The sequence below is a fragment of the Podarcis vaucheri genome (genome assembly GCF_965113315.1).
Source record: "Podarcis vaucheri genome assembly, chromosome: 17".
In the NCBI taxonomy this organism is placed as follows: domain Eukaryota; kingdom Metazoa; phylum Chordata; class Lepidosauria; order Squamata; family Lacertidae; genus Podarcis; species Podarcis vaucheri.
In genome coordinates this window covers 3,023,071-3,048,988 of record NC_138755.1, presented here as the reverse complement: position 1 = coordinate 3,048,988, position 25,918 = coordinate 3,023,071, and the positions used below count along the sequence as shown (strand labels likewise).

Below are 25,918 nucleotides of genomic sequence, written 5' to 3'. Positions count from 1 at the left end.
CCAGTTTCAGATTAACCATCTCTGTGTGAACTAGGCCTTAAAAAGGAATGAGGCGGCACTTAATATCTGGAGCGCATCCAAGTTTCTCTGACGTTTATTTGTTTTTGTTTGCATTAATGCTTTATTGAAATTAAAAGGAAACAACGAACAAAAGGTTTATCTAGAAAAAAGAAAAGAAAATGGTAATATTTGTTACATCATATCACAATAAGGTCTTCTTGCATTTCTAATGACTTCCCATCACCCCATTGTGCATCTACCACTTAATCTATCTAGCGCACTGTTTGTTTTCATTTTCTTTTGTTAATTTTCATCAGTAATATATTGTCTTATAATTATCAATCATACCACAGAAGTCATTTGAGGTCTGCCACTGATGTCATATTATTACAATAGTCCTTAAGGTATTTTTTGTACATGTCCCATTTTTTAATAAATGTTTGATCAGTATGACCTCTCAGTTTCTCTGTCATTTTTGCCAACTCGGCGCATTCTAGCAGTTTACTTTGCCACTCCAGTTTAGCTGGAATTTTCTCTCCTTTCCAATTCATAGCGATTAATATTCTTGCAGCTACAATAATATTTCCCTCGCTTTTCTAGGTATGTCTGGGCCTAGTATCCCCAGAAGGAAAGGCTCCAGGTTTTTTTAATGAAGGATACCTTAATCATTCTTCTCTGACGTTTATTTGAGTTGAGTGGTAAGGCAGACCACCTTGTGCCATTTTATGTGCCTTGGCTCTTGACGCACAATGTATGCACACATCTGCACACATGATTTTAGAGGACGTTCCCTTCTCACAGCCAAACACTCCTTTCTCATGAAAGGCCCTCTTGCTGGAAACATAATGTCACAGAGTTGAGCACCAGTTGCCTCCTCCCCTGTGGAGGCAGGACCAGCCCCTGTGGAGAGGAACGCAAGACTTTCTTGGGCTACTGGCTTTTCTTAGGCCAGCAGGAGGTGCCCTGGGGAGCAAACAGACAGATGGTTCTTTTCCAGCTGTGGCTGCTGCTGCAACCTTCTGGGGCTCGGAGCAGTAATCCCAGCCTGGGGGCGGGGAGGCTTTTGGTTCACGGTCATCCCGGATCAGCTGAGAAACTCACTGTGCAATCATAGGTATTTTTAGAGTTGAGCGTGAGCTCAGTATAAAATGAGAGATATAAAGAGTAGGGGAGGGGAGTCTTCTTCCCCTCCCTTTAATCTCCTCCTTCCAGTGGCTGAGCAGGGACCAGATATTAACCCAGCACCTGACCCACTTTGCCGTCTGCCACCCGTCGAGTTTGTGTCGCCATTCCTGCGCTCAGCACAGAGTGCAGAAGAAGAACGCTTCAGGGAGGAAGGAGATACCCAGGGTTTTAAGTGCATGCTTTGCTTTGATGGTTGATGAAACTGGTTTCTTTCTTTCTTTTTAAAGAATGTCATTGTGAATTTTATAGCGAGGAGCTTAAACATCATTCTAATTAAGTGGTTTATAAAGAAGCAATTACAGTGAACAAATGGGGCTGGCAACATATTGACTGTTGCTGTTCAGGATGCCAACCAGCCAGGAAGGTCTCCTTTCAGGATACTCCAATTTCTATCCCCTCCCCACCTCGCCTTCCAGAGTCAGCTGGCATTCTGTGCCTGTGCAACATGTTCGGGTCCCATTGAGCGGTTTTGGGTTTCTTAGGGCTTTTCCCACCTAACATTTTGTTTCGGCAAATCCTGTGGTTCCCTGAAACCTACAAATACCTACCTCTTGTGTGGATGGTGCTGTATTGGCTACACAAGGGTCCATCTTTGAAGACTTTGCTATTAGCATATACTGTATAGGATAAATCAGTAAAAGAGGGGGAGACTGGGCAGGACGGCTCCAGAGGATGAGGAGCAGAGTTGTAATGCTTCAGCCATGGCTGACCAAAATGGAAGGAGTAACATTAGCATTACCTGTGTTTCATGTGCACTCATTCACGCTCAGTGTTAGGGGGCTTTTGGTGCACCTGGATATGAAGCCGGCTTCCAGGTTAGATGGAGTGCAGTGGAAGGATTGGCTGAACTGCACAAGCAGCCTGAGCTTGTTTCTTGGGGTGACAACATTTATAAAGGTGCCAGTGAAACAGTGTGCAATCTGAGCATTGCACTCCTGTACTCTTTACAACATGGTGAGGACTGTGCACTACAGCTGATTGGGGTGGCCAAACATCCTGGGCCCATTTACATGATTATGTGCATGTTGAGCGTCTCATAAGTTTGGCAGGACTGTTGGAAACCTTTGTGCAGTAAGTGTGACGTACATTAATCCTAAATAGTATGACAAGCATTACACTGGAGGACACCCTTATGCAGCCTAGATCTGCTTCTCTGGTAAAAACCACTGGGAAGGTGCTTGAGGCCACTGCAGAAGCTGCGCTTTCTCTTCATGTACCCCAGAGGAAATGCAAGGGCATTAAAGGTACTGACAAACCCTATCAAACTCTTCATGCAGGTGTGCCTCTCTGGACAACTTACTGCACAGCACACAAGAAAAGATGGATTAAGAATTGCCGGTGGGCCTGAAAGATAAAGGGATTTAGGATTTATCTAAAGCCTCTGTGGCAAGAATTGCATGCATCTGCAAAAGAACAAACCAGGGAGAGTGTCTAGGTGGCAGCACTAAGGAGAGCTCCCCATTGCCATTGCTCAAGTCCTTCTGGGTGAAGTGCCAAAGCACTACTTGGCAGGGAAAACATGGGTGGCTGCAGATTTTGCCAGTGAGGGAGGTCTAGAATTGCCCCAGACCCTAACTTTAAATAGCTGTGGCTTCCCCAATAGAATCCTGGGAATTGTAGTTTATGAAGGATGCTGAGCACTGTTAGAATACACCCTTTCCCCACACAGAGCTACAATTTTAGAGCGACTTAACTATCAATTTTTCTTCCCTGTGAACTCTGGAAATTGTAATTCTGTGGGAGGAATAGGCAACTCTTAACAACTCTCAGCAGCCTAAACTACAATTCCCTTGACTCTTTGGGGGAAGCCATTACTGCTTAAAGTGACACGATATTGCCTTAAATGCATAGTGCAGATGGGGCCAAAAGGCCCGAAATAGTGGAGTATCAAAAGCCCAGAAGGTCTCCAAACACTGTTGTGGTTAATGCTCAGATTGCTATGCACTTCTCTTTCTCTTTCTACTGCAGGAATGACAAGAAGTGGTGTTAGCTGAGTTTCCCAACCACCACCACCACCTTATCCTTCTGCTTTCTACCTAAGTCCAGCAGAGTTGTACTTATTTGAAAACAAGCATCAGGAGAAATGCTGACCCCAAAGGATGCCACACCAGAGTTTGAGGGTTTACTTATACAGGTATATATCACTGCAAAGAAGCTGGTAAAATGTGGGTTGAATGAGGTAACTGTTAGGTGGATTTGTAGCTGGTTGACTGACCGAACCCAAAGAGTATTCCTTAATGGTTCCTTGTCATCTTGGGGGAAAGTGACCAGTGGTTCTGTCCTGGGCCCATTGTTGTTCAATGTTTTTATAAACAACTTTGATGAAGGAATTGAGGGGATGCTCCTCAGATTTGCAGATGACACCAAACATAGCTAATGCCGCAGAAGACAGAATCAGAATTCAAATTGACCTTAAAAGATTGGAGAACTGGGCACAAGCTAACAATATGAATTTCAGTAGGGACAAATGTCAGGTTCTGCACTTAGGCAGGAAGAACCAGATGCAATAATATAAGATAGGGAACACCTGGCTTAGTAGCAGTACATGTAAAAAGGATCTAGGGGTCTTGGTGGACCACAGGATGAACATGAACCAACAGTGTGACGCAGCAGCCAAAAAAGCTAATGATATTCTAGACTTCTGGGTTAGCGCCTCCGGCAATGGCGGATTTCCTCTGATCGGGAGGAATCCGCTCCGTGGAAACTAGGGTCTGGACCGCCACGGCGAGGCGGAGACCCATCAAAAACCACAGGCGGGAGAAGCCTGTGGACGTGGGATTCGGCTGGCACCTTTCGCACCTCCCCTATTCGCAGGGAAACCCGGTTCCGGGGATCCAGAGTGACGTGGGGTGAGTGGCGCGGTGCTTTGAATTGACTGCTTTTTTCATGGAGTGAAGCCGCATTGCTGTTGCCGGAGAGCGCTGACTTTTTCCTGTGGGCAATTGGACTTTAAACAACTACCCGTGAGTAGAACGGAAAATTGGATCTCTGAACATCTTAGTTTGGCATCGAAACGGGAAGGTTTCAAACAGGAAGTCCGCCTTCCTCTTTTGTAAATAGATCAAAGCAAAGACGTTGCAAGCTAAAGTCTGGAAAGTCTTTTGTAAAGGACTAAATCTCCATCAGCTAAAATTACTAAACCCCCCTTGGAAGCAGGAGAAGAGGGGGGAAATTCTAGATCGTTTAAGCCTGCAGGAGAGAGAGTGAAGAAAGTTAAATCACCACCGTTTTGAACCTGGGAACGGGCTGCCAGTAAGATTGACGTTTTGGGAAAGTTCATTGACTGTGAATAAAACGTATGTTGACAGATAGTTAAATAAGAGAAATATATTGTTTCCATTGTTTCCTTTTGCACTTAAAAGGAGCAAAAAAAGTAACTGAAAATCGAAACTAATTCTGTCACTGGATCTGCGTTTGATGGATACAAATAGAAATTGTTTCCCCTAGAGGGAGCTTTTGAAACTGTTGCAGGAGTGGAGCTGGGGAATTTTCCAGCTGCAGAGATTAAAGAGCATGAGAATCAGAGTCTGACCTTGGACAAGAATGTTGACAGAAGAAGCCTTAGTGATTGCATTTTGCAAGAGAAGTGCTTTATTGGAACAGCTTCATGAGAAGACGGATGTGTGGATTAATAAAATTGACAATTTGGGACAAAAAGGGAATATCTATACAGAAATTACTCAGGAATTGACCCAGGAATCTGTTTTGACATGGCAAGCTGTGGAGAAGACGAAGGAGAAAGTAGTTGTTGAACCTCAAGTAATTCAAGTGGAGAGAGCCCCAGCCTCACAGAAGCAATTTGATGATCATAAGCCATTGCCCTTTATGATTAAAAGTTTAATCTAGAGAAAGCCAGGTTTGGTGGGATGGAGCCCTGCTTGGATTGGAGAAGGAAAGTTGGATAGATCCTCCAACGCAGGGATGCTCTGGCCTTTGGGATCTGGATTTGGGTCAGGGGGAGAGTGGCGCTCTGAAAAATCTTTTGGACTTTAGTTTTGACTATGGAGAATGGGCTGACCCGTTGAGAAGGAATAAAGACATTGCTAGGTTGGAGTTTCCCTGAGATCTACTCCTCAGTGCCAAAGAAAGGAAATTAAGAATAAGATCAGCAGAAGATAAAGTGCATGTATAAATATGAAGAAGATCTGCAGAAGGGACATGGAAGAGAGTTAAGAGCCTCGGACAGAAGGTCACCAGGTTGATGGACTATATGGTATTGATAGAAAGGACTGACAGAATCCGAGACCAGGGAGAAGAGACGGTGGAAGAAGATTGGGAAAAAAAGTTTTAAAAATTTATTTAGAGAAATGTTGCAAAATTAATGAGTGTTAAAAAATGTTGGAATGAAAATATATGGCTTTAGTAGAAATGTTATAAGGAGTTAAGTATAAATAAGTTTTAGGATTTTAATGGTAAGATAAGGTTAAAACAAATTAAGATAATTAAATGACAGAAAACAGTGAAAGATGGAAAGGATTTGCTGAAATAATAACTAGAACACAAAAAGGGAGGTGTGAGGAGGTCGATGAAACAAGTTAATGAAAGATAAAGATATGGAAATATTGGATGTGCTTTTAACTGTTTTTGCTTTTGTTTTTGTTTTGATGTATTGTGTCTTTTGCTTTTTTATATGTATTGTAATGTATCAATTTGTATTGTTTATTTTTTCTCTTTTTCTCTCTTTTTTGTACTTTTTTCTTTAATTCTTAAACTTTTAATAAATATTATTAAAAAAAAAAGCTAATGATATTCTAGGCTGCATCCACAGAACTTTAGTGTCCCAATCAAGGGAATAGCATCATTGTGTTCAGACCATACCTGGAATACTGTGTCCAGTTCTGGGCACCACAATCTAGAAAGGTTGTTGACAAACTGGAACATATGGTCAGGGTTGTTGACAAGCTGGAACGATGATTAAGGGTCTAGAAGCCAAGCCTTATGAGGAACGATTGAAGGAGTTGGGTGTGTTTAGCCCGGGAAAGGGGAGACTGAAAGGAGGTATGATTGCCATCTTCAAATATGTCAAGGGCTGTCACATGCAGCAAGCTTGTTTTCTCCTCCTCTGAAGGATAGGACTCGAACCAGTAACTTTAATATCAGGAAGAACTTTCTAACAGTAAGAGCTGTTTGACAGCAGAGCAGGATTCCTCAGGAGACAGTGGACCTTCCTTGGAGGTTTTCAAGCCGAGGTTGGATGGTCATCTGTCAGGGATGCTTTCATCGTGATTCCTGCATTGCAGGGGGTTGGACTAGATGACCCTTGGGATCCCTTCCAACTCTACAATTCAAGGAAGGCTTAAGCTTCACCCAGAAAGCTGATGTTCTGCATTTGTGGTAGGATTAGAGCTCAGTTTGGTCCACGGTTCCCTGCTTTACAACAGTTCTGAAACTGTTTCCTTTCTCTCTCTCTCTCTCTCTCTCTCTCTCTCTCTCTCTCTCTCTCCTGTGTGTGTGCATTTGGAGGGGCTGGGACAAAATGTTCAGAATGGGCATGTGTGTTTAGGGTACATTGTGTGAGTTGAAGGTTTAATGATGCCAACAACACTGTGGCTCTTTGGGAGAGGAAGCGGAAACCTGTGGCCCTATACTCTTCTCATCACACAATAGCGCTATGGAAGTCCTTTGTCTCCTGTTGTGCTTGGTGCGTGTTTGGTGGGTGCAAGCACCTTCCACGGCTCATCTTATGTTCTTCTTATAGACAAATTCATGGAAGAGAAGGTGATCAAGGGCTACTTGGCACAGCGGCCACCTTCCACTTCCACTGCCAGAGGCTTAAGGCTTCTGAAGGCAGAAGGCTCTTGTGCTCAGGTCCTGTTCTGGGTCTTGGCACAGGCATCTGCTTGGCCAGAGGGTGGACTGGGTGGGCCATTGGCCTATTCCAGGAGGCTCTTCTGATGTTCCTTGCTTCCTCCTTTGTTCCCTGAAAATTAGGGAAACGGAGGGATCTTTTTTCTGGACTTTCGTACTCTTGATTCTTTGTGCATGTTTGTTTAATTTGAACAACCTCAAGTTATACCTCAAGGACCGCCTCTCTCCATATAAAACCTGAGATCATCCTCTGAAGCCCTTTTTCGTGTGCCTCCTCCACACGAGGTCAGGGAGAGGCCTTTTCTGCAGTGGCCCCCTGTTTGTGGAATGTTCTCCCCAGGGGGGTTTGGCTGGCACTTTCATTATACATATTTAGGCCCCAGGAGAAAATGTTCCTCTTCAACCAGGCTTTTGGCTCAGTGACAGCCAATGTCCTTTTAAATGTGTTATCAGAAGGGGGGATTATTTGTTTCTGTTCTTATTTTTATTATGTCTTTTCTCTTTTTCATATTGTAATTTTGTGTTGTGAACACCCTGAGATCTACAGGTATAGGGTGGTATACAAATTCAATTAATTAATTAATAATATAACAACCTAAACATTATATCTTGCCTTTATCTGTGAGGGAGAGGCCTGGGGAACCTGTGATTCTCCAGCTGTTGGGGGACCACAACTCCCCCCCCATGACTGGCCATCTGGCTAAGGCTGGTGAGAGCAGCACTGCAAGGAGACCCAGAGAGGCTACAGGATCCACACGCCTCGACCACGGCCCTTCTTTGTGGCTTATAGCATTATTTCATTATTTTGTGGATTGTTCTGACTAAGCCTTTCAAAGCAATTTCTGTTGTCTCCATTTTCAGTGGCTTACCTATTTAACAAACTGTGACCATGACCAAGGTAATGCTTTAGCTTTATCAGATCTGTATCAGATGTGGCTATGAATTGCAGTTGTGTTGAGCTCTAAGATTACTCTAAGCATAGTGGGGGAAATACCTGATATTACTCCTGATTCTGCTCCTTGGGATCTAAAATGGCTGGTTCTTTCATCACAGTTGCAAATCCTGTACTACAGTAGAGGTTTGAACCCCTTTTGTTGTAGCTAAGAAGACATTCCAGATAAAATTACATATGTATTTTCACCTTAATGTAATTAGTCTACCACCAGTTCTGTTCTCATGGTTAGGGCTCCTGGATCAGAATTACTGCTAATAGATACTGCTTGGGTCTATTTTAAGGCTGATTAGTTAATCCACAGCATGCTTGAAGCTTGATTCTCTGGTCTCCTCTGCATGGCAAACAAGCTGATCTGACGAGGCAAAAGAGCTGCTATGTGCAGATTAACACCAGCACAACAAAAGACCCAGGAATCTGGATCAGGGCAGAGGTGGTGTGAGGCCCCAGCCAGTGGACTTGGAATGGCAGAGAGACACAGACAGAATGGACCCTTCACAGGTGCCATCCATCAGGAAATTATCCTGCACAAGACCTATTGCTATGCTCTTGTACAGCTCCCCTTCCTTTCAGGCAGACAAAGCTACTTCCCGGAGGATTGTGTCCTCTGTCAATTAGGGAGGAGCACCTGGATTTTCCATCTCATACAGCAAAACACTCCAGCTCCTCCCAGCTTTTTGAAAGGCTGTTCTTTCAGGCATTTGCTTCTACATTAATGATACTTCGCTGTTGGTTACTGATGATCATTCTGCTTATCAAGCCACCCTTGTCAGGCCACAGTTGGGAAAAGGCAGCTTCAAATCCCCCCTCAGCCATGAATCTCACTGGGTAGCCTTGGGTAGCCTTGGCCAGTCACTCTCCGCTAACTCCCTCACAGAGTTCTTGCGAGGATTAAACGGGGGGGGGGTGAGTGTGGAGAACCACATGCAGCGCCTTGAGCTCCTCAGACAAAACGAGGCATATAAATGTAATAAATAAATGCTGAACAGAGGGCAAAATCTACCAGAAATTCGTTTTGTACAAATGAACAGGAACTGCACAAGAGGTACTGCATGCTTCATTGTTCAGTTGTAATTACCATTGTTTGGAAAACAAAAATAAGTAAATGAATAAATCTGTTTTCAGTAATCCTAAGAAGGCATGTTAGCATCATCTCTCTCTCTCTCTCTCCACATACACAGTGGATAAGAGACTATTTCTTCAAATACTGATATTGTTTAAAATAGTTATTGTGCTTGTTGTCTGCAAATGCTCCAGGACATGTGTGCAAGCCCTCTCCATCTTTTATCGGGGAAAGGATCAAGTATTTCTCCAGAATCTGGATTTGTTCAAATCCACACAGCCAAGAAGGCAGTCTAGATGTGCCACTGGTTATGAAAAGCTTTAGGAATACTTGAAGGTGCAGGTGGGCAGCTTCCATAAGAGATGGGAGTCTGCAACCTCTCTCTCCAGGTGAAGACAGAGGCAGTGTGAAAGCAGAGCTCACAACAACCTCTCAAGCTGCAAGGTGAGCCCATCTTTGAGACCCAAATGACAGATGTATAGACTGATGAATCAAATACTGGCTCAGAAGTCAGTGTTGCAGGGATAAGGACCTGTCAAACCTGCTTGTTGCAAATACAGACCTCCAGTTGTTGCTGGACTCCCACTCCCACATCCCAGGGGACATGCTGACTGGGGAGTTCAATGACACCTGGACACCAAAGATTCCCCACCTCTGATATGCATAGATAGTGCTATATAAAGAAATGATCTCATTTGCCAGCTTGAATGCATTGCATTTAAGTGAACCGGCCTTGCCTAGGAAAGCTCTTTTTCAAGCATGATTTTAAGGAGTAGCCACAGATGTCCGTCCCAAATATTAAAGTAGGTTAGGTAAAAGCTGTGTAGCGCTTCCCTTCTTGCATGAAGGAGACATTTTTGTTTCAGAAATTTGGACCGGAGATTGCACTAAACCGTGTGCTGGGTTTCCCACAGCCCTGTGATTCCCTTGGCATAGAGCAGGGCAGGATGTGTCCATTGCCCACTCCTGCACATCTCCATTCCCGCAGTCCCCTATATGTTGGGGGCTGAACTCAATGAGTTTCGCTGCATGATCTAGAACCCAGAAAGATCAGGGTTTTAATGAATTGTGCTGGGAGCCTACTTGAGCACAGCAGGCTCTCCATTGCAGACAGCCAGTCCCTAACCCGTGGGGGAGGCCACACGCTCATGTCAGATCTCTGCTTGCACAATGGAGAGGAGAGGACAACTGAATGGGGAGTTCAGGTGACAAGGATGTTCCAAACCAGGTGGAAGTGTGTATTTTATTCTTTTCTTTTTAAAGCACATATATCATTGGGTTCCAACAATCACATTTTAATCTTGAGCTTTTGGACACCTGCAAAATCTGTCTGGGACTCTTGACACATGTGAATATCAGCAGTCAAATTTTGGACATTCATTGCATCATATAGAAGAGAAATTGAAAGCTTTTTTTCAGCTTGGTGGCACATTCCCCCATAGGCAAGCTGGGGCGGGGCAAGGGGGTGCACGTCTGTGGTGAGAGGGGCAATGAATGTGACTCTTTCGTACAGTCCATCACAGTTTTCTTACATCTCTCTATCCAGGCAAGCAAAAGGCATCATTACAGTCCACAGACACATTCCAGGGAGGCACGAGAACTGGAGGAGCAGAGTGGAGGGCCAGTGGAGGGGGTGTCCTCAGGGGCAGCGGCCTTGGGAAAGTCCTAGGGCCCAGACTGACAGGCCTGGCCACTAGGCGTGAGGTACCCCCCCCCCCCGGTATGGAATGTCCTGCTTAATGGCAATGCAGAAGCTTTATTATAGAAGCTGGCTGCTGCTGCAGAGGAAGTGGCAGAACATCATTTTATCTTGTGGCTGGTTCCAACATTAATTCTACTTGAGATCAAAAGGCCAAGGAACAAGGTAAATGTTTCCCCCCTCAAGTCTTACAATCTGTTCTCCATCATGTGAAATGAGCTGCTTGGACTTCCATTCCTCTCCCAGCGCAGTGTTGTTCTTTGACACTTTCCTGTCTGAGCCTGAGGTGTGAGCCTCTTGTGACACCACTTTAACAGATGCACCCTGTCTTTACATCAAAACCACCATCATTTCCAGGATGCAGCCCTTTGCTTTTTCCATGCCTCCTGCCAGATTGCCACAGTGACTGGCATGTGGGAATGGCAGCTGAGCAGGTAAATAAGAGCCTGGCCTACTCCTGTGCCGTTAAGGACAGCTGGACCTGTAGCAGCCTGCCAGCAAAGTAGTTTACCTCTGAACTGTGGAGAGGAAGCCTACTGCTATCTATCCTTCTGTTCTCACGTGATGTTAAGGCGCCACAAGTTCCTTCTGTTGCTCTTACTGCTGGGACAGAGCAGGGTGGGGTGGGGTAAGCAAGATGGGTCCTTGTTCCATACTTCAAAGCACTCTGCATTAAGCAGCTCAATCCTGCTGGGACAACCAACCTAAAGACTGACAGATAGTAAAAAGTGGGAGACTTTGCTGCTATGGATATTAAATTTTCATACCTTTATTTTTAGATATTATGACTGATGTGGAAATTGTGCAATTTGGTTATGCACTTTTGGTTGTGTTTCATTTATTGTTTATAGCTCCTTTTGTTGTGTTTGTAATTATGAAAATCTTTTCATGATGTAAGCAACCTTGAGCATGGTTTTAACTACGGAAAGGTGGCATACAAATAAAATTATGATAATGATGATGAATCCAGCAAAGAATGGGAGGAACAGAATGGACAGCCTCTTTCCCAGCCCGTCTTTGGCCCACACAGAAGGTGACTAAGTAGAGGACTTGGACTCACCCATTCTAGCAACTTCACAAAGCCTAGAGGCTCCTTGAAGATCCGGAACTGCCCGACGGCCACCAGCTGTGAAGAGAGAAAGGACAAGTTTGGTTTAGAAGCTGCTGCCTTGTAGGAACTGCCTAGGGACCTAGGAAGCTGCCTTCTGTGGTGTTCCACCTATGTCATCACTGTCTACTCTGAGCACCAGAATTTCTGGCAGAGGATTCCCAGCCTCATCTGGAAATGCTGGGGCCTGGATGCAAATGCTCTCCCACTGAGCTGTATAGGATGCTGCTGCCTTATAGTGATCAGGGCAAGTCCCGTCTACTTCAATGAGCCCTTCAGGGTCACAGGCTATCTGGCTATGCTGGGAGAATCCCAAAAAGGATCTGAGTGCAACTGTGGAGGCAATTCAAAGCGTCTGGAGCAGACCAGGCTGGTGAAGACTGATCTATCACAAACGTTCTCCAAACAATAATTAACTTGGTTACATTTTTCACAGAAGCGGCATACAAAAAGGAATTTGTTCCTGGAACCCCACCGGCAATTGGGCACAGAACGGCATAATCAGCAACATCAAGGAAGGGGAGGTGATAAAAACAAAATAGCCCTGAGTCTGCTTTGAGCCCAAAATACCAAGCCACCAAAGAGGCTGTCTCTTAACTGCACTGGCTTTCCAACTAACCTCCACCAGTAAGGTAAAGGTAAAGAGACCCCTGACCATTAGGTCCAGTCGTGACTGACTCTGGGGTTGCGGCGCTGGGGGCAAATAGTTTTATCCCACCTTGGCACAGTTTGAACTGAAGCATTTAACCTTTCCCAAATCACAGAGATGCAGCACATTTACCAGCTCTCAGATGAAACTCCCTTTCATGTCTCTGTGTGAGTCTCTGCTCTGGCCTGTCTCCTTTTAATCAGTGACTCATGAGGAGAGATAAGAAGGTGAGCTCCTCTTATGTGCTCTAAAACCAAACCTTTGCACCTTATGTTTATTTATTTTGACAATTTCTATATCACTTAATTAGAGTTGCCTCTAAGCAGTGTACAGGATATGGAATACAATGGAACAAAAAATGTGCTATGACTATAAAATCAAGAATCCAATTAAAAAGCCTGTGGAATACAGAAGTCTTGAATATTCAGTCATTCTTACCACCAATATCTAACACAGCACTTCTCTAATGTATCACATCTTAACCATATCACACATAAGCTCTTTTGGACTCAAAGACAACAATATTTTCTTACCAAAATAACTTTGGTTGCTAACCTGCTAGCCTTTTATTTGCCTGACCAGTGAAGCTGAGTTTTGTCAGGTAACCACCAGTGCTGGTGTTTAAAAAGCCAGTAATATATAAAAGGATGTCACATAGAGGAGGGAGAAAGGTTGTTTTCTACTGCTCCAGAGAAGCAGACACGGAGCAATGGATCCAAACTACAAGAAAGAAGATTCCACCTAAACATTAGGAAGAACTTCCTGACAGTAAGAGCTGTTCGACAGTGGAATTTGCTGCCAAGGAGTGTGGTGGAGTCTCCTACTTTGGAGGTCTTTAAGCAGAGGCTTGACAACCATATGTCAGGAGTGCTCTGATGGTGTTTCCTGCTTGGCAGGGGGTTGGACTCGATGGCCCTTGTGGTCTCTTCCAACTCTATGATTCTATGATTCTATGATTCTATAATATCCAAGCTCAATCTCTGGATTGATTGGCTTTGATTCTATCTGTCAGATTCCACCCAATGATCCACCAGCTTCCTCCTGGGTTAGGTAAAAAGGTTAAAGGTAAAGGATCCTTGGATGGTTAAGTCCAGTCAAATTTGACTATGGGGTGCGGTGCTCATCTCACTTTCAGGCTGAGGGAGCCTGCGCTTCTCCACAGACAGCTTTCCGGGTCATGTGGCCAGCATGACTAAACAGCTACTGGCGCAACGGAACACTGTGACAAACGCCAGAGCACAAGGAAACGCCGTTTTCTTTCCCACCGCATCTACTTGCACTGGTATGCTTCAGGGTTAGCCCCTGACTTGGCCATATTTTCTTCTGGCTATCTCCTGAACTTTGTCCACACATGCCCTCAAGGAACAAGTAATTTGATTCTAATACCACCGTAATTGAGGCAAGCACTATGCCATCATAGCCAAAGCAGTTGGAGGGCACCAGGTTGGGGAAGGCAGCCACAGAGAACTATTTCCTCTCAAAGAGCACAAAAAGCAAGGCAAGACGCATCCTCTGCCCTGACGTTTCTCTTGGTGCAATTATTCCTGCAGGACACCCATGAAAAAAACCAACTTGTAAGAGAGATCAGTCTCTCCTCCCTTGCACAACACAAAACACTCTGCCCTTCTGAAGGAAGCAATTCACCATCTACTGAAATAATACTTAGCATTTCCATGTGTTCATGCATTTTATAAAAGTAATGCTTACAACAGCTATGTAAGGTAGGCCAGTGTTACTGTCCCCATATCACAGATCAGAGCTGAAGGGACAGTGATTTAATTAAGCCTCCTCGAGAGTTTATCTGTTCTGGGAGAGGCTGAAACAATATCCATCCAAAACAGCCATTCTCCATAACGTTCTATGATCTGCACACTCCAGTGGAGGGAGGTGAAAGTAAAATGAACTACAACAGTAGCACCACCCACATAAACCATAAACCCCTTCTCAGCCTCTACCCACAAAAACCTCACCACTAACTTCAAAGTCTGTGCATCCCATAGCCCCACCACGCATCATCTCTCATGCTTATATACTGGTTCACAGTTGGCGAGCTCCATTCTAGTTATGACACACATATCCCTGATTTGCACACTCAGAGGCAATGCGACAACACTGCCTACGCACATCGCCCAAGACCCAAACTGTCCTCCAACCACCGGTCTATATTTTCTCCTTGCAAAACAGAGCAAACAACTCTCTTGCCCATGAGCAACTAACACCCAGCTCATGACCCAGCACAATGCTGCACCTGCACAAAATCACCCCTAACCCTAAAAAGACATTCAAAACAACCCATCCTGGGCACCATCACCAGTAACCTCAATTAGCACCCCTGCTTTACATCTATCACGCTCCACTGAGAAAGTGGATCTAGTCAGAAGCACAGCTAACAGTTCCCCATCCCAAGACGTTAACATAGTGGAGTCAGATGCTCCTGGACACCCATTCAAGGGCTGCACACTTTTGCCTCTCTAGCTGGGCCAGCTTGGCAAGCAAACGCACATCAAGCAGTTCCAGATCTGAAATCACAACACCTTAAAGCACACAAACATTAACACATGTTTAAAAGACAAAACAAGCCCAACAGTACCAAATTTAGCTACATTCTATCTACCAGATGCTGCCCAAACCCCAAAACAGCTCTCTTTTTCCTCTGCTATGTGAAATTTCTAAGTGAGAAAAGGGAGAGTGGGACTGTGATCCTAAGCACCCATATATGGGAGTAAACCCTCCAAAATGCAGTGGAACTTACTTCTGGGTAAATGTGCACAAGACTGAACTGTGAGAGTCTTAATGCAAAGAAATTGCCCACACCCTCTTCAGGATCGCAGCCTCTCCCAACGCAACACAAACTGACATCTCAACTCCCCATTTCTGGACTCTCTCCTTACCAAGCAGTTCTGCAAATGGCCACCACCAGACACCCCTCTGACTCCTTGACTAGTAGCCCCACTGTAAAGCCAAAAGTCCAACCTAATTTCTGGGTGCTCCGTCCAGAAATTCCCTCCCCAAACATGAATGCCACCTTCCTGTGCTCAACTTATACATCACTGCACCTCCTCCCCCAGGCCAGCTGCCCAAGCGAGTGAGCAGCAACCCCCGCAGCTCCGAAAGCGACACCCCCATCCTATGCAAAATCCCTTCCCCCCCCCCATGCATCTGACTGCAGTTGCTCTGGGGAAGAGTCGTGAGAAGACGCCCCTCCGCGGCATCTCCTCCTTGCCAGCCCCCTCGGGCTCGCAGCATGGGGCGGCCGGATTGCACCCTCCAACCTTCTTTATTGCCCGACAGCCGCCTCCCACAGATCCTGGAAAAATAAGAGAAGAGAGCCCCCCCCCGTCAGGATCCCTCGCTCCCCCCCCCCCCGCTGCGCCTTGAAGTTCTTCTGCAGCCATATTGATGCTTCTCGAACACCATCTGCTGCTGCAGCAGCCGGAGTGGGGGCCCTTCTGCCCGCCGCCTCCCCGCCGAGAAAGGCCGCCCCCCACCCCTAAGCTGCACTCCCCCCCTTCTGTTGCAAAACAACTCCACGTGCCCCCCAGCCCTTGCCCACCCCAACCTGCCTTCCTGCCCCCCCCCGCAGGGTACACTTGCTGCGGCCCGCATAGCCCTCCCCCCCCCGCTTTCTGCCGGCTGCGGGTCTTGCGTGCGGGGGCAGCGATCGACCTTCCCCCCGCCCCTGTTTACTGCAACGGAGAGCATCCCGCCCTCCCCCCCCCGCGTCCTTCGGCTCCCCGAAGCGCCGTCTCCCCGGGCGTAGCTCTACTGCATCGCCCAGCCATTTTCCTGCCCCCCCCCGCCCGCTTTCCGATCTGCTGCAGTGACCGACGGCAGCATCTTGTCGCCTCGCCGACGTTACTGCACCCCCCTCTCCGAAGCCATTGCGGAGGAAGAAGCGGGGGGGGGCCTCCGGCTATTTCGAGGGCATTTTCATCCCAGCAGCCCCCGCCCGCCGCCCTCACTGCAGCAATTGCTCCGCAGCCCCCCCCCCCTGAGCTCCGCGCATCTGCTGCAAATCGCAGGGGGGGGCTGGCTTAACCCCCCCGCCCCCCGTCAAGGGGCTCCTGCCCGCAGCGCCGCGCCGGTCCCCGAGCAGCCCGGCCGGGGGGGTCCGGGGGGGCGCCGTCGGGGAGCTGCTCGCCGGCTCTGACTTGGAGGCTCACCTGGTTGACGACTTCCATCTTTGCGGGGAAGGCGAGCGCGACGCGGCAGAGCGGCGGGGAGGTTGGCTGGGGCGGGGGGGGGGGCAGCTGGGAGGGCGGGGCGAGGGGCGGGGGGGCTGGAAGAGCCGGAGGCTGACGTCACAGGGCGGGCGGGCGAAGCTGGGCGGGAGCCATGTCCTTCGTGGGCAAAGGGAGAAGAGGGCCGTGGGAAATGGAGGCTGGCGGGGGGGGGCTGTCTGTCTGTCTGTCTGTCTTGGCCCGTGTCCCTCGTGGTGCTTGATGCATATCCCTCAATATGTAGGAGGCAGCGGCGAGCAAGAAGCAGGTCTGCGCCCCGAGACCCTTACAGTCCCAGGGGCGGCAGTGGAGGGAGCTGCGAGGGAAGGTCAACGGGGAAAGGTGCTCTGTTCGGTTCAGTTTCTCTGCAAAATGGACTGGCGGCTTATTAAAATTATAAAAAGACATTGTATTTGTTTTCTAGGTCTTTTTGCTAGCTTGGAGGAATTTTGCAGGGTGTATGGAAATGCTGTGCATTCATTCTGTCTATTGCAGCAACAGTGCTGTGTAGGAAATTACAGGGCGACAGCGACTGTTTTCCAGCTATATGTGACCTGCCCAGGATGGCACTGGGGTTACACAGGCCCCTGGGTGCCATTTTGCTTCACGGATGTGAGCTGCACAATGGTCCGTGATTTGCTAGACTAAAATATGGCAAGCCTAGAAGCTGCTTCACTTGTCATTTCCAGTCCTGCTCCCAAGGTGGGAGCTGATACTCACTCTGAGGCTGCAATCCTAACTCCACTTACCTGGGAGTAACCCCCATTGTACAAAAGAGGAGAGAAGTGAAGAGACATGGTCAGACTTGCAGTTTGGCTGACCTTTTTGTTTGGTCAAGGGACATACCTGTTCCCTTGCAGGGAATCTGGCAGGAGCCACATGCTGCCTCCAGGCGACGAGGAAGCCAGCAGTGGGTGGAACAGGATCATCACATTTGAGACCCTTTCTGCCACCCGCTTCTCCCCCCCCCCCATGGCCAGAGGGCTGACATGATTGCTTGTGTCTGCATGGGCATAGCCACGATTTCTGTTGGGAGGGACCTCAGCTTTCCCCAACACCCTCCAGAGGTTGTTGGACTACAACTCCCATAAACCCCTGAGAACATGCTGTCTGGGGCTGATGGGAGTTGTAGACCAAAGCACCTGGAAGACACCAGGTGGAGGAGGCTGCTCTAGCTGCCTAGGGAGCTGCAGTTCTACTTACGGTTCAGCCAGGTTTGGGTGGTTGCTGAAGCAACTTTCACATCTTTCTTGTCTGACTTCCCCGGCAGATTCCATTTGGAGCTGTCCAGGGTGCTGCCCGCTGTGCTTGTTAGCTTAGGTGGACCTTGCCCTCTACTTTGCCTGACTTTGCTAAGCTGAACTTGCTCTCTGCTTTGCTTGACTGACATTGGGACTGGTTCTGGCCTCTTGTTTCACCTGATCCTGCTCTTTGGAATCTGACCTCAGCTCTTTTGACCTTGCCCTGCTAGAACCTGACCTCTACTTGACCAGACATTGTTATGAGATCCTGAACAGGCACCAGCCATGTGACCTTGTTTCTCTGGAGTATGTGCCTAGCACACCCACCCACCACTTAGGATACAAACCTGACCCCTGCCTGGGATGGAACATTAGATTTTGAGAGCTGAAGCAACCAATGGAGTGGAGAATTGGCTCTCTAAATTCTGGGATCTTTTGATCCATGAAGAAGCTCTTATTGCCAAGGAAATGTTGCATCAGGACCAGCTGGAGAACGTTATCTCAACATGGCTGCATTATCTCTTTTTGTGAAGGTAACCCAGAGGAGAACTGTGGGGTTGGAAGAGTACTCAGAAGTCATGTAATCCAGACACCTTGCTAACACAGTAAATCCACCGCTAGAGCATACTTGATCTGCAGCCCTCCAAACCAGGAGTCTGTTGCATTGTTGAACAGCTTGTACTGTCAGGCAAAGTTCCCTTTCTTGCCATTTGAAGTTGTTGGTGTGGGTCTTACATGCTGGAGCAAAAGAGAACAATTTGCTCCACCATCTATGTGGCAGCCCATAAGCCAGAGTGCTACTCTTCAGTCTGCATTTATGAATATACTTGGCTGTAACTTTATGAGGAGTGATAACAACAGCAGAAAAAGAGACAAACTTATAAAGAGGAGAAACAGGATTTTATGTCTTCATTATTTGTTCACTTTGAGGTCCAGTGCTGAGGGCCTTTTGGCGGTTCCCTTGCTGCGAGAAGTGAGGTTACAGGGAACCAGGTAGAGGGCCTTCTCAGTAGTGGCACCTGCCCTGTGGAACGCCCTCCCATCAGATAGAATCATAGAATCATAGAATCATAGAATAATAGAGTTGGAAGAGACCACAAGGGCCATCGAGTCCAACCCCCTGCCAAGCAGGAAACACCATCAGAGCACTCCTGACATATGGTTGTCAAGCCTCTGCTTAAAGACCTCCAAAGTAGGAGACTCCACCACACTCCTTGGCAGCAAATTCCACTGTCGAACAGCTCTTACTGTCAGGAAGTTCTTCCTAATGTTTAGGTGGAATCTTCTTTCTTGTAGTTTGGATCCATTGCTCCGTGTCCGCTTCTCCGGAGCAGCAGAAAACAACCTTTCTCCCTCTTCTATGTGACATCCTTTTATATATTTGAACATGGCTATCATATCACCCCTTAACCTCCTCTTCTCCAGGCTAAACATGCCCAGCTCCCTTAGCCGTTCCTCATAAGGCATCGTTTCCAGGCCTTTGACCATTTTGGTTGCCCTCCTCTGGACACGTTCCAGTTTGTCAGTGTCCTTCTTGAATTGTGGTGCCCAGAACTGGACACAGTACTCCAGGTGTGGTCTGACCAGAGCAGAATACAGTGGCACTATTACTTCCCTTGATCTAGATGCTATACTCCTATTGATGCAGCCCAGAATTGCATTGGCTTTTTTAGCTGCCGCGTCACACTGTTGGCTCATGTCAAGTTTGTGGTCAACCAAGACTCCTAGATCCTTTTCACATGTACTGCTCTCAAGCCAGGTGTCACCCATCTTGTATTTGTGCCTCTCATTTTTTTTGCCCAAGTGCAATACTTTACATTTCTCCCTGTTAAAATTCATCTTGTTTGTTTTTGCCCAGTTCTCTAATCTGTCAAGGTCGTTTTGAAGTGTGATCCTGTCCTCTGGGGTGTTAGCCACCCCTCCCAGTTTGGTGTCATCTGCAAATTTGATCAGGATGCCCTTGAGTCCATCATCCAAGTCGTTGATAAAGATGTTGAATAAGACCGGGCCCAAGATGTCAAGGAAATAAATGGCTATCTGACTTTTAGAAGACATCTGAAGGGACCTCTGTTTAGGGAAGTTTTTAATGACTGATGTTTTAATATATTTTTAATATTTTGTTGGAAGCCGCCCAGAGTGGCTGGGAAACCCAACCAGATGGGAGGGGTATAAATAATAAATTATTATTTATTATTATTTCATATTTGTTTGCTTCCATTAGTTAACTTCATTGGGGGGAAGTCTATTTATTCTACACTAGCCTTTTCCAGAGGGACACGGTTGGCACTGTGGTCTAAACCACTGATCCTAGGGCTTGCTGATCAGAAGGTCGGTGGTTTGAATCCCCGTGACAGGGTGAGCTCCCGTTGCTCGATCCCAGCTCCTGCCAACCTAGTAGTTTGAAAGCACATCAAAGTGCAAGTAGAGAAATAGGTACCGCTCCGGAGGGAAGGTAAACGGTGTTTGATTTTGCCAGAAGCGGCTTAGTCATGCTGGCCACATGACCCGGAAAAACTGTCTGCGGACAAACGCCGGCTCCCTCGGCCAGTAAAGTGAGATGAGCACCGCAATCCCAGAGTCGTTCGCAACTGGACTGAACTGTCAGGGGTCCTTTACCTTCAGCCTTTGCCAACCTGGCACCCTCCAGATGTTTTGGACTACAACTATCAGCTGCACAACTTGAGCAGGGGGATCTGGTTGCTCCAATCTGTTAGCATGGAGAAGTGCCGGGGAGCAGGGAGAAATCGTGCATATTACGCAGAGCTCCTCTGGAGGAAGGGTAGGATAAAAAGAATAAATAATAGGAAAACTGATGAATAAAGTGGCACAGCAAACCACTTCTGCCAGTCACTGTACAATACCTTCCATATTTCTGGTGACGTCAGTTTTCGGGGTTTTGTTCAACCATACCTAAAGGGAAGGCCAAAGCATCCTCTTTCTGCGTATCAGAAAGAACTTCAAAGGGAAACAGGACTTAGCAGGTGGCCTTTCCTTTCAGAGGCGCCTGTACTATTACACAGATGCCCATTTAGTCCATTGTGGAGCAATTAGTGCAGAGACAAAGGTGTCTTTGATGCCTCAGACATTACGCAAGTTTAATAAAACCCAGCGGGGTCCTATAGAGGCAGCAGCCAAGGCTGGCTGTATACGAATATATGCGTTCAAAGTAATTCTTTGACTCTGAGAGTTTTGATGTCAGCAATCTCAGATTTCCAGGCAGTCTTACATTGAGAAAAGTGGTCCTGCTTTGCATCTTCTGCCTTCTTGGTGGGATCTTATGAGTAAATGTGGACTTACAAAAGTCGCAGTGTAACTTGCAAACCCACCTTTGTTATTATAGCTAGTCTAATTAAGAAATTGGCATGAAACCCAAACTGGCCGCACTGCATATGGAGCTGATGGGAGGATTGTTCCCTAGCAAAGCAGTTTAGCAAAAAAACCAAAACAAAACAAAACCCCACAGCTAAGGGGAATTGTGTAATTTCCTTGTGGGGATTGGTGGTGGTGGTCAGTCCACTGAACACCTGTCTATATTGGTAGGTGACTCATGGAAGGCATTCTGTCCAACCTTTAGCCATATAACTGAAAACCACTAATGTGTCCTGTTCAATTATCCATTCAGTTGGGTGGTGGACCCTCCCTGCTCTCCATGTACGTGAGTACAAAACAAGGGCCCCGTAAAGTATACTGGATTAAATTTTTATCGCATTTATGAAGCACCTTATTCTACAAAGAGTTGGTGGAGGTTAAAGAAAAGGAAAAGTGGGAAACTCAGGGAGAACACCTTATTTTTTCAATTGGCCCCCCTTCTGTCCAGTATTAGAAGCTGCAACTATGATTTATTATGTACATAGCTGGTAGGAACATGACTGGCAACCCCCATCAGTGCCTGGACTTCTGTGGAAAGACACAATGGGATGAAATGACAGCAGCCCCTGGTCACAAGGCCAGCCCCCATATTGGATGTGATACTATGGCTGAATAATATGGGTATGAATAGGGGAGCAATCCTAAACATGTTGTGATGCCTCTCTTATCTTCTTCTTTTTGGGTTGATGTGCATCACATAGTCTTATAAGAATAAAATAATATATATATAAAGAGGCAGCAGCATCTTTCAAAGCATCTTTTTATTGCTTCTGATAGAAAAAGACATTGTCTAATCACCTTGGAACCCTGCCCCCCAACCTCTTCAAAATCCACAATCCTTGCTCAGAGGAAGAAATCCAGAGGTCCCTTTCTCTTTCTGGACCACTGGGAAGGAGTCAAAAGCCTGGAGAAGGGGCAGCAAGGAGCAGACTGCCTAAACCAGGAAAGTAGTAGGACAACGTTTCTAGCGGCTGTTTTTGTACCAGCCAATGGGAGGGCAGCATTTTGTCTCCCATCCTTTGGCCTCTCTTTTCCGCAGTCACTCCCACCATAGCACAGCTTTGGGCAAGCCTATGCCTTTGGACTACAACGGTTGCAGAGTCTAGGTATCTCGCTGCAGCAGTTCTACTCCTGTGCCCTGCCAGGGGGCACTTCCTGGTCAATAAGAAGTGACGCAGGCCATCTCGTCACCCAAGTCTTCTTCCTCACGGGAGCGGAAGGGCTCCTCATCGCTGTAAACGGGACCTAGGCTCCCAGCCCCACTGTGCTCCCCGTCGCTGCTGTACAAGGCGTGACCACCACCACCTCGGCTGCTGCTTTCACTACCAGGGACCTTGCGACTCAGCAGGTCTGTGGCAGCACTCTCCATCTCATCAATGGTCATGTGGCAGGCATCAGCAATCTCCCGCTTGGTGAAGGCCACAAACTTTGGGTCCTGTGCATAAAGGCCTAGACCCTCAGAGATGAGCACCTGGAAGAAGAAAGATGAAAGGGTTCTGCTAGTCAAAGTTATGCAGTACACAACCAACCAAGTCAGTAGCTCAGTTTGGACATCACACCAAATCATGGTTAAGTAAGCTTACCTATGTTGTCTAAATTGGTAAACTAGTTTCAGTCAGCTGGCAAACTGGAAATAGAAATCATGGTTTGAAGTGACCTTGAAAACCATGGTTTGTGCTCACTGTGGCTTAGGATGATTCCTGAACTGACAAACCATACTGGAAGGAATTTTTTTATTTTGACTATGGCAGACCAACACGGCTACCTATCTGTAACTGACAAACCATAGTTATGGCTATCACTCTGCCTCAAGAAGCTGCTGCACAACGGAGGTGGGAGCACACTTATGAAACCAAATAAGCAACCATGGCCAGCCTGTTGTATATTTGGAAGTTCAAACCATGGTTAGGATTGTAAACTATGGATAACACAATTCATGGATTGGCATGCTGTCTTAATAGAGCCAGTGGATTCCATAGGTGAAACTGTTGCTCATTTCCCGTCCTCCAACATTTAATACCACAAGCCAAACACTAGAATGGATATCAAATCCAGTAATTTGAGAATCACATATTTCTGCTAAAAGCAAATGCCTGATTTTAGCCTGCACAGTGTTGGGGATGCGCTAAAAAAACTTGTAAAGCTGTGCCCAGTACAGCCTTAGAAGGCAGCCAGGAGTGAGGCTCTGGCTCTTTCTCATTCTGCCATTGCTAGCAGAACCAGAACGAACTCTGCATAATAAGGATGACACCAGCTGATGTGCACTTTTGGTTTTAGGCTGCAAAATCTGGCTTTATTTGGCATGTAATTTGAAATAATTTTCAGTGCAGCACACATACAACCCTCCTAGCGAAAAAATCTCTTCTGCCCTAAGCAGCACACCAGAGGACTAATCCAGAGGAGCTTTCCATACTGGGGCTGGTGATATCCTTAAGTAAGAAAGGTTCACAAGCTGGAGGGAAGGCACAACTTGCCACCCCCCACACTGTATTTATGTGTGGTTGTAGGCACACTTGCATGAGGCTGAGTAACCAAGGGAAAACAAAAGGATTTAAATACATACCAGTGTTTCACAAAATTGGGTCCCCAACTCCCATCACCCTGAGCTAGTAGGATCAGTGGTCAGGAATGATGGGAGTTGTAGTCCAACAACAGCTGGGGGTCCAAGTTTGAGAAACACTGATTCACCCACCCCCACCCCAATCAGGGTGACAAAAACTATTCTTGCAGGAGGGATGAGGGGGAGTGGAAGGTGGGTCCCAAAGAGCTGCATCCCAGAGACAGAGACGTCTGCCTGGCACTCACCGCCTCCACCAGGCTGTCGGCGCTGCCAGGCTTGTCGCTGTAGCTGTGCTTGAGTGGGCCGGGCACACGCAGCTGGCCATAAGAGCGGTAGGGCAGCTCAGGCTCATTCATGTACCAGCGCGCTCGCGACATGGGCGGAAGGCTGTTGCTGTTCTTCTCCCAGCTGTGCCCTGGCAACCCATCCTCCTCCACCAGGATTAGTGGGGCATAGAGCAACCGGCCCCGCTTAGGTGGTGTGGCCCACGACTGTGAGGATGCTGTTGAGGAGTGGCTGCCACTGTGCCACGAGTCATAGCTGCCATAGCCCTGGTGCAGAGGAGAGAGGTGGTGAGACGGCCAGTGGATGGGATGGCCTCAGCAGTAGAAGAGAAGTATGGTACATACTAAGTCAGTCAGTCTCTCTCTCTCTCTCTCTCTCTCTCACACACACACACACCCTGTGCAAGAATTACCTGTGCGCGTGCTCGGCAGGGTGGCGCATTCTGGTGGTAGGTGCCTGGGATGGGGATGTCATCACAGCTGCCTTGACGCTGCAGGCACTGGATGCTGAAGGCTGGTTTGCGGCCTACCAAAAGCAGGGAGGTGGGGAAAGGAAGGCCAGAGAAGGTATAAGAGGCCACAAGTGTGGGGTGGCTGCCCTCTGCCACACCAGCGCATTTGGCTGAACCCACTGACCACCAAACTGTTTGTTCATTTGATATATTACACACCAGTGTTTTCAGAGGGGCTCGCAATGTTTTTAAAAAGGTTTTTAAAAAACAAACACACACCAAGAAACATAAACTCTCACGCCACAATAACATACAGAAGAAAGGACAGCAAAGCAAACAAAAGACAAAAAAACAAAAACATACAGCAGAGACAATAACTCTATAGTGGTTTAAAAGGCCTGTTGTTTGTTTGTATATCTGGGGGGAAATGTCTTGTTGTTGGAGGGAGGTAGTGTGGGTTGTGGGGGGCAGAGGTGAGTAGGCCGTATTGCTGAGTCTCTTCCAATTCCTGGATCCAGCAAGGAATAGCAAGGCCAGGTTCTTTGTAATGGCCACCTAAGTATGGGTCATTAGTATAAGTGAGGAAGCTGCTCTGTCCCTGCTCCCTCACCTGTCTGGGAGTGGTAGTGAGAAGGGAAAAGAGTTGTGAGATCTGGCTAGAAGAAGCCAGAAGGCCAGAGAGGGACAGATATATATATATATATATATATATATATATATATATATATATACACACACACACACAGTGGTGCCTAGCAAGACGAAATTAATCCGTTCCGTGAGTCTCTTCGTCTAGCGGTTTTTTCGTCTTGCGAAGCAACCCTATTAGCGGCTTAGCGGATTAGCGCTATTAGCGGTTTAGCGGCTATTAAAGGCTTAGCGGCTATTAAAGTCTTAGCGGATTAGCGGCTAAAAGGCTATTAGCGGCTTAGCGGCTTAGAAAAAAGGGGGGAAGCGGGAAAAAATCGGAACACTCGCAAGACGTTTTTGTCTTGCAAAGCAAGCCCATAGGGAAAATCGTCTTGCGAAGCAGCTCAAAAACGGAAAACCCTTTCGTCTAGTGGGTTTTCCGTCTTGTGAGGCATTCGTCTTGTGGGGCACCACTGTATATATATATATATATGTGTGTGTGTGTGTGTGTGTCTGCTGCCCCTCATTCCAAATAAATTGACCCCTGGGTAAGTGTTGAGAACCCCTGGAATCTCACATTGCTTGGCGATTGGAGTGTCATGCCATACCGTCTCTCTCTACATATATACAGTGATACCTTGGAAGTCAAACGGAACCCATTCCAGAAGCCCGTTTGACCTCCAAAGCATTCAGAACCA

General features: G+C 47.0%; 2 protein-coding genes across 2 annotated transcripts in view; both read right to left on the bottom strand.

Moving 5' to 3' along the window:
• Positions 1-16,711, bottom strand: part of SYP (synaptophysin) — a 30,288-nt gene extending 13,577 nt beyond the window's left edge. Inside the window, exons 1-2 of the mRNA XM_082205899.1 lie at positions 16,628-16,711; positions 11,768-11,833 (exon numbers count right to left, since the gene is read on the bottom strand). Coding sequence (XP_082062025.1) covers positions 11,768-11,833; positions 16,628-16,645 — 84 coding nt within the window. The 5' untranslated portion in view covers positions 16,646-16,711. The remainder of the gene's footprint in view (positions 1-11,767; positions 11,834-16,627) is intronic.
• Positions 16,712-22,040: 5,329 nt separating this feature from the next.
• CACNA1F (calcium voltage-gated channel subunit alpha1 F) overlaps positions 22,041-25,918 on the bottom strand; it is a 67,231-nt gene continuing 63,353 nt past the window's right edge. Inside the window, exons 46-48 of the mRNA XM_082205774.1 lie at positions 24,552-24,664; positions 24,100-24,405; positions 22,041-22,765 (exon numbers count right to left, since the gene is read on the bottom strand). Of these exons, the coding sequence (XP_082061900.1) occupies positions 22,454-22,765; positions 24,100-24,405; positions 24,552-24,664 (731 nt within the window). The 3' untranslated portion in view covers positions 22,041-22,453. The remainder of the gene's footprint in view (positions 22,766-24,099; positions 24,406-24,551; positions 24,665-25,918) is intronic.